We start from the raw sequence: 13,153 nt of genomic DNA on the forward strand, positions 1-13,153 counted from the left end.
ATAATAATTTTCATTTTATTGTATTTTTTCATTCAATCTTACAAGCAGTAAACGTATTAAGTCATTAATGTTTCAAGAACTATAAGTGATATCAACAGTTCAACAATATTCAACAGAAGAGAAGAAAAATAGTAACAACAGCTTTTTATGAACGGCTTCACATCTCTCAATTGCAATAATATCGCGTCTTCTAGTCTGCACTTAAAAGATTTAAAATACTTGTTTACGTGAACTAACATCGTATAATTAGAGGTAAGCCATTGAATAGTAAAGATCTTGTTTCGCCTTATTATTTGTCCAATTGTCATTCTTAGTCAAATAGTCTAGTATTGGGAGCCATTGCTCTAAGAGATAAGATTTATGGTGTATATTTTCTCTCTGAGCTACTTGATCTGTGATTTTCTTCATGATAAAATGATCCCAAATGCAGGCTCTCCAATTTTTGACTGAAGGGACTGTTTTTTGATTCCAGCATGCGGCTATCGTCATTTTAGCTAGTGTCAAGAGAGAAAAAATAATATTGAGGCTCACTTTCGGTATTTCTGAATTCTCCCAAAGGCTTAACAAGATTACTTCGGGAGATTTTGGTATGGAATATCCTGTTATTGTTCTTATTTCTTCAATTATTTTGTCCCAAAATGAACCTATGTGTTTGCATCCCCACCAGCAATGTAAGTATGTGCCCAGTTCCCCACACTGCTTCCAACAGTTGGCTGACGCAGTGTGGTTTATATGATGGAGCTTGACTGGGGTCATATACCACCTAGAGATCAGCTTTATTGTCTGCATTTTTATATTTACTATATTTGATCTGAAATTTGATGATTTCCATATTGAATTCCAATCCTCGCCTGATATATCTAGATTGCATTCTTTAGTCCAGATCTTTTGATAAGATAGCATTTTACATTCCTGTGTTTTTTCTAAAAGGATTGAGTAGATCTTAGAAAGTACTCCCTTTTGCTGGTCGGGTTTGTCAATCAGAATCCTTTCAAATTTCGTTAATGGTTTGTCCAATGAATCTTTGATTTTAGGTGATTCAAGAAGATGTTGGATCTGTAGATACTCTAACCACGGAACCTGTGACCCTGAATTTTGTTCTAATTTTGCATTTTCTTGTATTTTGCCCCTCTCTATGACATCTAGAATCCAGGTTTTGCTATTGAGTCTCCACCACTTAAATGAATGGGGACTAAGAGCTGGTACAAACCAGTGTTGCCCCACAAAAGGTGAGGCTAAAGATAATGATTGAGTTAGTTTGCCTCTGTATTTATCCCATGTCTTAATATCACTCAACAAGAAAGGGTTATTTTTTTAAGCTGGATGGGCGTTCAGATTTTTTATTCCACAGGCATTCCTCTATTGGACTGTCTTGCAGATAAGTCTGTTCAGTGTTTTTCCAGTCCGGCCTCCACTGATCGTTGGATATAAACACAAGATTCTTAAGATGAGTGGCTTCATAATAGGTTCACAGGTCTGGTAAATTTAGGCCTCCCCTGCTTGTGGGTCTTTTAAGGGTTTCCATTGAGATTCTGGGCTTTTTATTATTCCATATAAATTTACTGATTTTTTATTGCCATCGAATCATAGACTTGTCTGGTATTATTATGGGAATGGCTCGAAACAGAAAGAGGAATTTGGGAAATAGAAATGATTTGATAAGGTTAATTATTTCTAGTAAAGGAAGAGCAGCTTTACCCCATTCCTCCAACAATGAATTAATATTTTGATTAATTTCTGAGTAATTGGTGTTCATTAAATCATTTAGATTAATAGGTATTCTAATTCCTAAGTATTTCCAAGATTTTTTGACCCATTTATAGTTGAATTTGGTTTTAAGAATATCTGTAAAGCTAGACTGTATATATATTGGATAAATTTCACTTTTATTACTATTAATGCTAAGGCCTGACACTTTTGAAAATTCTTTAGTTATCTTCTCTAGTTCTATTATAGAGTTTAGGGGATCAGAGATATATACTGCCATATCGTCTGCAAACATAGATAATTTATATTCCTTTTTGTTGATAGTTATACCTTTGGTTCCGAGGGATGATCTAATATGGTTGGCAAGGGGTTCAATCACTATTGCAAAAAGGATGGGGGAGAGCGGGCATCCTTGTCTTGTTACTCTTGTTAAGTTGATTTTTCCTGATTTGTACCCGTTAATTTTGATTTGGGTTGTGGGGGTGGCATATAAAGAATTTATTGCTCTTAGAAATTTGTCGCCAAAATTCATTTTAATCAGTAGCTCTTTGAGATAAGGGATTTCCACTTTGTCAAAGGCTTTTTCCACATCAAGGGCCAGAACAAGGGAACTGATCTTATTTATTTTACCATACTGAATAATATTTAAGGTCTTCCGTATATTATCTGTTAATTGTCTTTTTGGGATGAATCCAGCTTGGTCTATATTTATATAATTAGAAATAAATTTGTTTAATCTGGCTGTCAAAATTTCAGTGAAGATTTTCATATCCTGGTTCAACAAGGATATTGGGCGATAAGAAGCAGGATTAGTGGCGTCCTTTTCAGGTTTTAAAATAACAACCATATTCGATTCTGTCCAAGAGAGGGGCATTTTCCCCTCTTCTAGGATTGCATTACATACCTTAGTAAGGTGAGGGGCGAGCTGGAAAGAGTATTTCTTATAAAATTCCGCAGGAAATCCATCATTCCCTGCAGACTTGTTGTTTTTCAAGTTTTTGATTATGTCCTGCATTTCTCTAATTGAAATACTTTGGTCCAGCAGTTGTCTATGAACTTCTGCTAGTCTATTATGAACTCCAACCCTATCTAGGTAACTATTAACTGAGTTCAAATTCGGGGAGTCCGAGGTGAATAAAGTTTTGTAAAAGCTTTGAAACGTTTTAAGAATCGCTTCTGAGTTTGATTGGATCAGTCCCTTCTCGTCTCTTATTTGGTTTATAAATCTTGTGGCTTGTTTCTTATTCACCTTCCATGAAAGAAGTTTCAGATTTTTAGGGTTATTGTGCAAAAATTTTTGCTTTAAAAAAATTAAATTTTTCTGGATAGTTGTGGTTTCTAGGGTTTCTATCTTTTTCCTTTCCAGTAGGAGTTTTTTTTATAAATTCTCTTATTGCATGTTTTCTTATGAGCTTACTCTAGATATGTAATATTTTTCATCAATTTTGATTGGTTTTTTTCTTTCTTTTTCTTATAGGCTGAAGCTATGGCTATACATCTACCTCTTACTACAGCTTTCATTGCGTCCCAAACTATTTCACTGGAGACTCCACAATTTGAGTTTTGGTTAAAATAATTTTGTATTTCTGTTAACAGATCTTTTCGAGCTGCTTTATCAAATAAAAGAAATTTATTTAAACTCCAGTTTGGCTGCCTGGTTTCTTGTTCTGAAAGTTTTAAAGAGCACTCCACCCAAGAGTGATCTGACCACCTCATTGGGTTTATTTTTGAGTTGGAGGTGTGATGCAATAAATTTAAAGATACTAGAATATAATCAATTCTAGTATATGTTCCAAATCTGGGAGAATAATAGGTGTAGTCTTTCTCGTTGGGATGCTGATTTCTCCATACATCATTTAGATTGAATTGATTAAGGATATCTGCAAGTTGTCCAATACTTGAGGGTTGTGGTCTAGTCCTATTTCCTTTTATCTGTTTTGAGTGGTCTAGATTAGGATTAACAATTAAATTTAGATCCCCCCCAATTAAAATGTCTCCCACCTGGAAAGTTTTCAATTTAGACAGTCTTTTAAGAAAGAATTTTGATTTATGTTTGGAGCGTATATAGATGCCAATGTCAATTTTTTTGAGTCAAAGATGCCTTTAAGGAATATATATCTACCTTCAGTATCAATTTCTACTACCAGCTCTTCAGTCCTGACATTTTTTGAGATAAGCACGGCCACCCCCACTAGATTTTGAGTTCCCTGGGGCTAAGCACTGGAAATCCCACCACTTTGATTTAAACACCTGTTGCACCCGTGATGATAAATGAGTTTCTTGTAGAAAAAGAAAATCAGGGCGTTGTTTCTGCAGCATTGACTGTACCCTCTTGCTTTTGATTACATTATTTAGACCCCTACAATTTAAAGAAAGAACTTTGTACTCCATTACCTGGGGAATATACGAAAGCAACAATTCAAGAAATTAACTATTTATACTCTCTGCACAAATACAGTATATATTCTTTTTTGTATCCATGAGCGATCTGTAGTTATCAGTAAACTGTTTCTTATACTTTATAAAATGCTGGTTTAACAAGTTTAGTAATAGACGTAGAAGACAACGTACAGGAAATACAAAGAGGTTTGAGAAAGAAGAGTAGATTAGAAGATAGGAGAAAGAGAGAGAGAGAAAGAAAAATAGAAGGAAAATAACAAATACCTCTCTCCCTGTTTCCTTAGGGAGGAACCCACCAGAAACCCTTCTTTTCAGGGAAGGGTATATATATTTATTTAATTGATGTTTTAATAACTTTGTTACTCTCCAAGACTGGGCCCTAAATTACCAAAAGCAAAAAGAGCCCAGTATCTGGGGTCCAAAACCAACTTGGGGACCAAATATACCTCGTATCCACACCCACCCCCTCAGCCTCGTTTAACATCATTTTTCTCTTTAGACAGCGGAGAGTGGAGGAGAGAAAACAACAGTAATATGTATAATGTGGTTAAATTGTCACTTTGACCTGCTCAATCCTATTTCTTCATTTTCCAGGGGGTAGTCTGTAGAAGGGAAAAAAATCTTTTCCCCCTCCTTGCTTCCCTTCGGTGCCTTTACAGTGAATCCACCTGTATCCCTCTTTCATCTTTCTTTACTGGGATCTTGCTCCAGGTAGCCGGTGATGGTCTTGCTCTGTAAGGGAGAGATTTGCTAGGGGAGATGGACTGCCACTCTAGTTGAAGGTCTTTAAGCAGTTTGGTGCCAGACTTCAGGTTGTTGGCTTCATATGACTTTCCTTGCCAGTGCACCAGCACCCTGGTCAAGGAGGCCCAACGATACCTAATATCAGCTTCAGTCAGTTTATTTGTGATAGGTTTTAAGTCCCTTCTTCTTGCTAGTGTCTCGGCTGAAAGGTCTTGAAATATATAGATTTTTTCATTTTGAAAGGAGAAGTGACCCCTCACTCTAGCTTCCTTCATAATTTTTTCTTTTGTTCTATAATCAGGAAGGGTTATGATAATGTCTCTGTGTAGTTGCCTAGATCTTAAGACATTTAGTGCTCCAACACTATACGCATGGGAAATTACAGGGGTGACACCAGCTTCTAATTTCAGTTCTTTTCCCAGCCATTCTGCAATAAATGCAGTGAGTTCAGTGTTATTTTCTTCATACTCAGCAAAACCCCTGATCTTAATATTGCTGGATCTTAGTTTGTTGTCAAAGTCAATAACTTTCTCCTGGAGCTGATCATTTTTTGAGTGTAATTCCATCATTTCTTTGATTTTCAGTGGCTAATTGCTCAGCCTTTTCTGCAGTCTGTGCAGCTTGTTTGATCAATTCCTTCAACTCACTTGTTTGATCTTTAATTATAGCTTCCATTCTTGTAACTATTTTGTTTTCCAGCTTTTCCAGTGCAGATAATATTCCCTCATCAACTGCATGAGATTTCTCAGGCTCCCTTGCAGGCTTATCAGCATTTTCGGCAGCCATTTTAGCTGGGGCCTGTCTGCCTCCCACTGGGGCTTGTTTAGCTTCTGCCTTCTCCAGAAAATTTTTTAAAGAGGAGCTACGCTGCTCAGCTGGTTTAGCTTTCCCCCCTCCTGCTTTGCCCATATTTTTGGGGGGCTTACCGCTTTAAGAACACTTAAAAGAGGCCGCAGGAGATCAAGGAGGCGCGGAGCGAAGTTTTGATGCATCTACCATTGTCGCGCGGCAGCATTTTACTCTTGATTGGGGGCCATAATGTATAACTTTCTAAATATGAAGAATAATGGTAGTTTGATACATCTGTGAGGAACAGGATGTGCCGCCCAATACTCAGCTGCTGAGGATGGGTCAGGGAGTAGCAGCCATGGTAAAAGAAGCAAAGTGCCAGTGCAAAGTGCTCTACCACCAAGCTGGCTAGTGTGGGCCAAGATCCAGAATCGCATCCCAGATATACGGCAGGGATGAGGCCAGATTCAGGAGGCTCAACTGAGGCATGCCAGGGAAAGGAAATGGGCAGCAGAGAGGAAGAGACAGAAAAGAAGGGTAAGAAAGTAGTCTGGTGTAAGTAGAGGAGGACAGGATATATTAAGTATACTATCAAACTTCTTATACTGAAAGGGCAATGCAATTTATTTTGGTTAGTGCAAAATTAACCATGTCAGAATATAATTTACCTTTTGAAGTGTGATGAATGAAAGCTGTTGTTCCATCTTCAAGCTGAACTGCCTGTCCATCTTCTAGACGGAGACTATCTCCTGTGTCAGGAAAAGAAAAAGCAATTTCAATTACACAATGCAGTTATTAATTGTGAGATCTGATTTTACTGACAAATTCACTTAAAAAAACAAATTCATTTTTTAAAAACTTCAAATATAGCAAAATTTTATAAAGTTAAGTAAAAATGAAACCATAATTTTGTCTCCAAGTCAACAGCTTAAAAAGTAGTTAAGTATTTGTTGTAATATACTTACTACTTTTAGACATGGGAACATGTTGTACATAGGCTGCTGAGCCATCTTCCAGCTGAATCACCTGGCCATCCATTAATTTGCCATCTGGAATATATGCAGACAGAGATAAATGTTTAAAATTCATGAACATATCCTCCCCAATCAAGTAAGAATGATCAGCTCACAGGAAAGAGTTTCCTTGTACATATCAATAACCATGTAAACAATTGTATACTGCCTGTGTAGTTTCCCTTCCTGGACCTCCAAATCTAGCATCTGAAGAGTGTATGCATTGAACCCATGCACACAACATAAAACAGATGGGTGGTGCTGTGAGCGCTGACACCAGTGCATGTCATTACTATTTTTCTTCACCCTCCCCCTCTTACAAGAGACAGTCATAACTGACAGCACCAGTCATCTGATCCAGGGGAGATCCTTGTGGGTAGCAGCAGATATGTAGCTTTCCAATATGAGTAAAAGAACCCTGAATGCAGCTCAGAAAGTAAGATACCCCTAAACTATAAAACACTATTGAGGACAAACTAGAAAAGATATGGGAGTCAAGTGAGCAATCTCCTGCCTAAAAAAAAAAACTAAAATGCATGTGGTAAGAGCAGCAGCAAGGAGAGGAGCCCTGAAGACAATGATGAAAATCAGAAGTTCTTCTTTCAGCATGGCCAAAGAAAAACTTGATTTAAAACAGAAGATTTATGTAGTTGATCTTAAATTTGACAGCAACTAAATCAGCACAAGTTGTTGTACATACCACAACAGCGACACTAGCATCCTATATAACTAAACAAGGAAAACTTACCATGATAACCTCTTTCGCCTCATGTCTTATATGCCAATATAAGACATACCTTGATGGTACCAAGACAACTTCGCTCATCTGAACAGGGCTTTCTACAGGTCTTACCCACCCTGCAAATGGGCAAGATCAACAACTGCCCACATGCATTCGCTGTAGTAACCCCCACCTTATGGATAAACCTGCCTGAGGAGATCAGATTCTTAGCACTTCATTTTCTGCAAGCTGTGTAAAACAGAACTGTTCAGGAAAGCATTTTTATAAAGGAACAGGATTGCAACGGAGGATGTTTCAATAGAGGGATCAGGACTGTGGACTATATTACTAATATGTATTATCTGTTGTTGTATGTTTTTATTGTGTTCTCACTGTATTATATTTCTACTTACATAATACCATTTCTTGCACTAACATGTCACATTTAATATTTATGCCTTGTTTCAGATTTCTGCAATCTTAGTCCAATTACATTGTTTATTAAATATCTCCTTATACTATTGCTTCCACTGACTTACACTATGTAACCTGTCTTGAATATTAGTGAGAAACATGAACTATAAATAACATAAATAAAAAGACTTTTTCTGTGATCCTTATGATTCTACACTAGGTGCCCTTCTGCCTCATTTCTTCTGAACTGAAACAGTTCCTGGGTTGGCAGCACCCTTGCAACATACTGAAGCTTTCCCTAAATACAGCAGACACACTGACTACTGCTACTTTGGGTAACAGGATGATAGTGACCTCAACCTTAGAGTAAGTCTTGGGCAGTTGGGGGGGGGTAACTTTGACTCCAACCAGGGGTGGGAATGACCCTCTAGAGGGCCAGTCAATTGCCCAGCAGGGTGGCCACATTCTGGCCATGGTGGGATCCCCACCCACCACTCAGTGAGACACCAGCATATAGATGCCACCCAGCTGATTGACAGGGATAAGGAGTACTCATCTGTCACATGAGATAGCAGTTAAAATAGAAAAGGATGAGTCTAGATCTGACAGCCCATCAGCTCTCCAACTCTAAAGGGGAGGTGTCCTGTGAGAGCCAGAGATCTATGGGTGGATCCTCCCCCGTCTTCAGGCCAGCCTTTAAAAGTAAGAGAGAAGCTGAGGAGGACAGACCATGTCTTGGCTCCAGGCAGTGGAGGACTAATCCAGGTGGTGGTAGTAGTGAATCCCCTTCCCTTTCCAGATCTGAGGTTTTAGTAGGCAAGCAGCCTACCAGGCAAGGAGACAGACTAGAGGAAGGGCACCCATGTGCAGAATGTGAGAGTGAGCTGATAGGAACTCGTATAATCGTGTGACACAACGTGGTATCAGGATGCTAGCCATTAACCTTTTAGCCACTTTAAGAACACACATACACTGACAATCAATACAAGTTTATGCATGAAACATTTGATCAGGACTTCCATGATTGTGAACACAGATATAGTGGTTTTGTATTAATCAGTACAAAGTAAAAAGTTATATCTATGCCCACCAATATTTACAAACAAAATAGAGCTAGACTTTGAAACAAATTACCAACTTAGAGTTCATCTGATTTTCAATTTAAACAAAAGTTTTTTACTGTAGCAATAATTTTAAATTCTTAATATACCTTTAGAGTTATGTTGTATGTAGGCAGTGGAACCATCCGAAAGTGTAACTGCTTGTAAGCTTACTCCTTCCATGTTGTCCAAATTATCTCCATCTAACAAAAAAATTTTTTTAATTATCATTACTTGGGTTTTCTGACACACAGTAAGCCTCTAATGCATAAACTTCTGAAGACAGCAGTTGAAGGTAAGTGCTTGCAGTTGATGGAGAATGCAGACAGGGACATTCATGACACAACTGTTTCCTGCCCTTTCCATAGCAGCTCCCTGCGACCTACAAAGTAGAAATGTGCTGGAGGCTGCAAGAATTGCACAGTCAACAAGCCATGCAGCTCAGGGTTTGAAGTGAAGAGGACGACGGGAAAATCACTCTCCCCTTCCTGTTCTGTCAGCAGTGCTTCCACTAATACATTGAGTTGCCACAGGAGCAGTGCGATGCTGATTCCCCCTGCAGCTCGTGGTCCATGCAGATTTTTGTATTCCTGAAAGCTACAATCTCCAGCATTACCATTTTGGAGGTCTAAAGGGCCTATCAGAAGCAGGGAGAGACAAGAAAGAACCATGTCTGTGCAGGCCTTTACAGACGTGCTTCACAGGACTTAAGACGAAGGAAAACAAATATAAACTTCTATGGAGCATTTCAAACACCTGTGTGCCACAGTGTTAGTTCATTAAGGTAGAATCTTGGGAATGCCAAAATGAAGATAATGAAGATATTAGCCTGACTGCTTACCTTGTACAGCTACAGCTTCCGTCAAACACAGAGTAACATGCTGAGCCTCCATCCCTCCTCCAGAAAATTCTGTCATTCCCTGAGAGTCTCGATTTATCTGGGCTAATAACATTGTGTACCTAAATAGAAAGAGAAATTAAAAATCATACCAGTAGGTCCAACCTATCCAGAAATATGTTTTTATAATATTATTCCTATATATATTCCAACGTTAGGTATTTGTTGGTGCTGCCAGGGATCCAAAGTAGGTAGGCTTCTTACATATATTCTGATTTTGTCCATCGATATATTTTTAGAAAGACATAGTGGAATGAATTAATCACATGACCAGATATAACTTACCAAAGGATCCCTTATTATTTTACTTTATTTATACCCCACCTTTCTCCCTAATGGGGTCTCACAGTGGCTAACATTACTCACCTCTCCTCTGTTTTATCCTCACAACAATCCTGAGGGGTAGATTAGGCTGAGTGTGTGACTGGCCAAGGTCACCCAGGCTTCCATGACAAAGCGACAATTCAAACCTGGGTCTAGTTCGATATTCTAACCTCTACACCACACTGGCTCTCTCTAAACTAGTTCTTTGAAGTTATCTGAAGGCTAGAAACTCTAGAAATCATTCTAAACATAAATTACTGGTACCAGAATATATATTGCTCCTCTGGTGAGACAATAAGCTTCTGTATCAGACTGATTTAAAAGGATTTTGGACACTGCAATGACATTCAAATCAACATGATGGGTGTTAAGTCTCAGTCTAATAAATATATTGAAAAGCAGATACTTTTTGTGATGTGCTGCAATAATAAAATCCAAGACAATTTACACCTGCATGTTCTGGACCCAACCTACTTTTCTACTAGTGAAAAAGGATGGAGTCCCCTTTAACCACCAAAAAGGCTGTTAAGAATCATGGGCTCTACATGGTTAAAAATCAAGAGGGTGGAGGCTATCATAAGGCGGAAAATTAGGTGAACTGGAGTGAAAAGACTAACAGGATCCAATCCTATGTATTTTTCTTCAGGTTACAGGTCAATCAAATGTTTCTGTTTATATTCAGGTTTTCTTCGATTTAAATTTTAGTTTAACTGTAACAGATCAGTTATAATGCCTTTTTAATCCAGAGGAGTTAGCCGTGTTAGTCTGTAGTAGCAAAATCAAAAAGAGTCCAGTAGCACCTTTAAGACTAACCAATTTTATTATAGCATAAGCTTTCGAGAATCAAGTTCTCTTCATCAGATGCCTGATCAGGCATCTGATGAAGAGAACTTGATTCTCGAAAGCTAATGCGTTTTTAAGAATCATTTTTCCCCAGTGGGTTACCAAAGAGATTTCCCCCCCCCCAATGTTTAGTTTTGCTCATGTGATTGTATATATGTTTGAATCTACAAAATTGTTTCCATGGACAGAAAGATTCCTGCCTATGGAACATGACTTTCTTGCCCCTGAATGATTCTTGAAATGCTGATCCTGAGAGAAATTGTCTGGTGGATCCAAGTAAATTTATTTCTTAGAAAAAAGCAACAATAAAAATAGTATTTCTCACATTAAGAAATGGGTTGGACCCAGAGATCCATGGATGTACAGATTTGTAGACCTTTTCAACATTCCCTTCCCCTCCCCCTGCTTCCAAACCTGGGAAAGTTCATTTTCAGGACTGTGGGACCCATGTGAACAGCTATGCAGACTGGGAGTCTCAGCTGAGAAGAGCTGAAATCTCTCTTTTCAACTTCTTCTCTCAGCACAGCTCCAAGAGGCTGGAAGTGCAATTCAACCCACCCTATCCTGCATGGGTATTAGTCCACATGAACATAGGAAAGTCCAGCAACCATCAGAGCCTTTTTACACGCAAGAGACAAAGTCTAGAATTGGCAATCCAGTATAAAATGTGAAGCAGTTATTCCTAAACTCTGTGCCAGAGCACACTAGAGTGACTTGAAAGATTAGCATACTATGAAAACTAGATATAATTAAAGGTTTCTGAGAGTTCCTAGGCATGCTGCCTCTTATCAAAAGTAACTGTGCTGTTGTCTCCATTAGGAGTTACTTTATTAAGCCAATCATATCTGATACAGAAATAAGTATTACCTGAGCTCAGAGCTGGTAATATGCTCTGCTTCAATTCCAGCTATGGACATACCTCCATTTTACTTTTTTTAAGTACTTTGCCTCGACTATCCAAAATTTAGGAAATATTGTCTAAAGGGAAAACAGTATCTTCCTATGTGCCCCACTTATTAAATCAGCAAGGTTTACATATGTTTTTACAATTGGCTTCATCTCTTATGTGATTTGAAAGTCACATACTTTTCTGGTTTATGCATTTCCATGACACATGCTGATGCTAGGTAGGCATTTGCTGTAATATTTGTGTTTTGTGAAAACAAATCCCTCACGTTCTACTCTTATTGGACTACTTTAACCAGAGAAAGATTTCTCATCACAATCTCTCTCTGTTTACTTCCTCTTACAAATATACCTCTACCTGGTAAGGGAAATATAAAAGGATGGGATAATAACATACTTTGTAAACCGCTCTGAGTGGGCATTAAGTTGTCCTTAAGGGCGGTATATAAATTGAATGTTTGTTATTATTATTATTGTTGTTGTTGTGATAACAAAATCAGCCTAGACCCCTTTCACCACAGGAGTTCACATTTAAATTAAGTTTTAGGTAGTGAAGAGGAGGAAAATCTGTTCTCTGCCACCGGTCAAAGGACCAAGAACCACAGGATAGTTGCACTCCCTGCCTCCCAAGAAGAACATCATGGCCAGAGGAAATTAGTCAAGATATAACCATCAGCCTGAAAATAGGCAGCTGCAGGGAGTTTGCCCCTTTCGAACTGCCCCAATTGCAAGTAAATAACTACAGTTGCAAAAGGAAAAGCACTCTGGCAGAGTGGATAAAAATCAATGATTTTTTTTAAAAAATCAAAAAAATCGGATTTTTTTATTTAAATCGGATTTTTTTAAATAAAATGCTTTTTGAGGAAAATATATTACCATCCAAAGGTTATTCCATCATGAAATAAAGATTAGTTTTTAATTATGTAGAATAAGGCTGTATATGTTTAATTTTTTTGGTAAATAAATTCCATTAATCCATTCACAATGTCATGCTCTTCCAGAGGTTTTTGTAAGATTATTGGGCAGTTTCTCTGCCTACAAGATATTATCACAGATGCTTGGTTTTGCAGTTCTCAAAACTGAATTTGTGTCAGCTCAGCAGAGATCACATGCCTCTTCTTCACAGCAAAAACGTTGTAACATGAACAGAGTTGAGAAAAAGACCTTAATCCTATTGTTCTACAAACCTACGAAGACAGAATCAACCCCTCCAGTGCTAAGTTTCAAGAAGTTCAGTGAATAGAAACAATATTTTTCTGATTGTTTGGAGTGGAATAGATCTGCTGCAAAAGAA

At 38.0% G+C, this 13,153-nt stretch overlaps 1 protein-coding gene across 2 annotated transcripts in view; it reads right to left on the reverse strand.

Moving 5' to 3' along the window:
• Positions 1 to 13,153, reverse strand: part of ZNF143 (zinc finger protein 143) — a 60,202-nt gene that overhangs the window by 40,110 nt on the left and 6,939 nt on the right. For both annotated transcript variants that reach the window (XM_054972893.1, XM_054972894.1), the window contains exons 2-5: positions 9,730 to 9,848; positions 8,999 to 9,091; positions 6,606 to 6,689; positions 6,309 to 6,389 (exon numbers count right to left, since the gene is read on the reverse strand). In XM_054972893.1, coding sequence (XP_054828868.1) covers positions 6,309 to 6,389; positions 6,606 to 6,689; positions 8,999 to 9,091; positions 9,730 to 9,841 — 370 coding nt within the window. In that variant the 5' untranslated portion in view covers positions 9,842 to 9,848. The remainder of the gene's footprint in view (positions 1 to 6,308; positions 6,390 to 6,605; positions 6,690 to 8,998; positions 9,092 to 9,729; positions 9,849 to 13,153) is intronic.

The sequence above is a fragment of the Eublepharis macularius genome, chromosome 2, assembly GCF_028583425.1.
Source record: "Eublepharis macularius isolate TG4126 chromosome 2, MPM_Emac_v1.0, whole genome shotgun sequence".
Taxonomy (NCBI): Eukaryota; Metazoa; Chordata; class Lepidosauria; order Squamata; family Eublepharidae; genus Eublepharis; species Eublepharis macularius.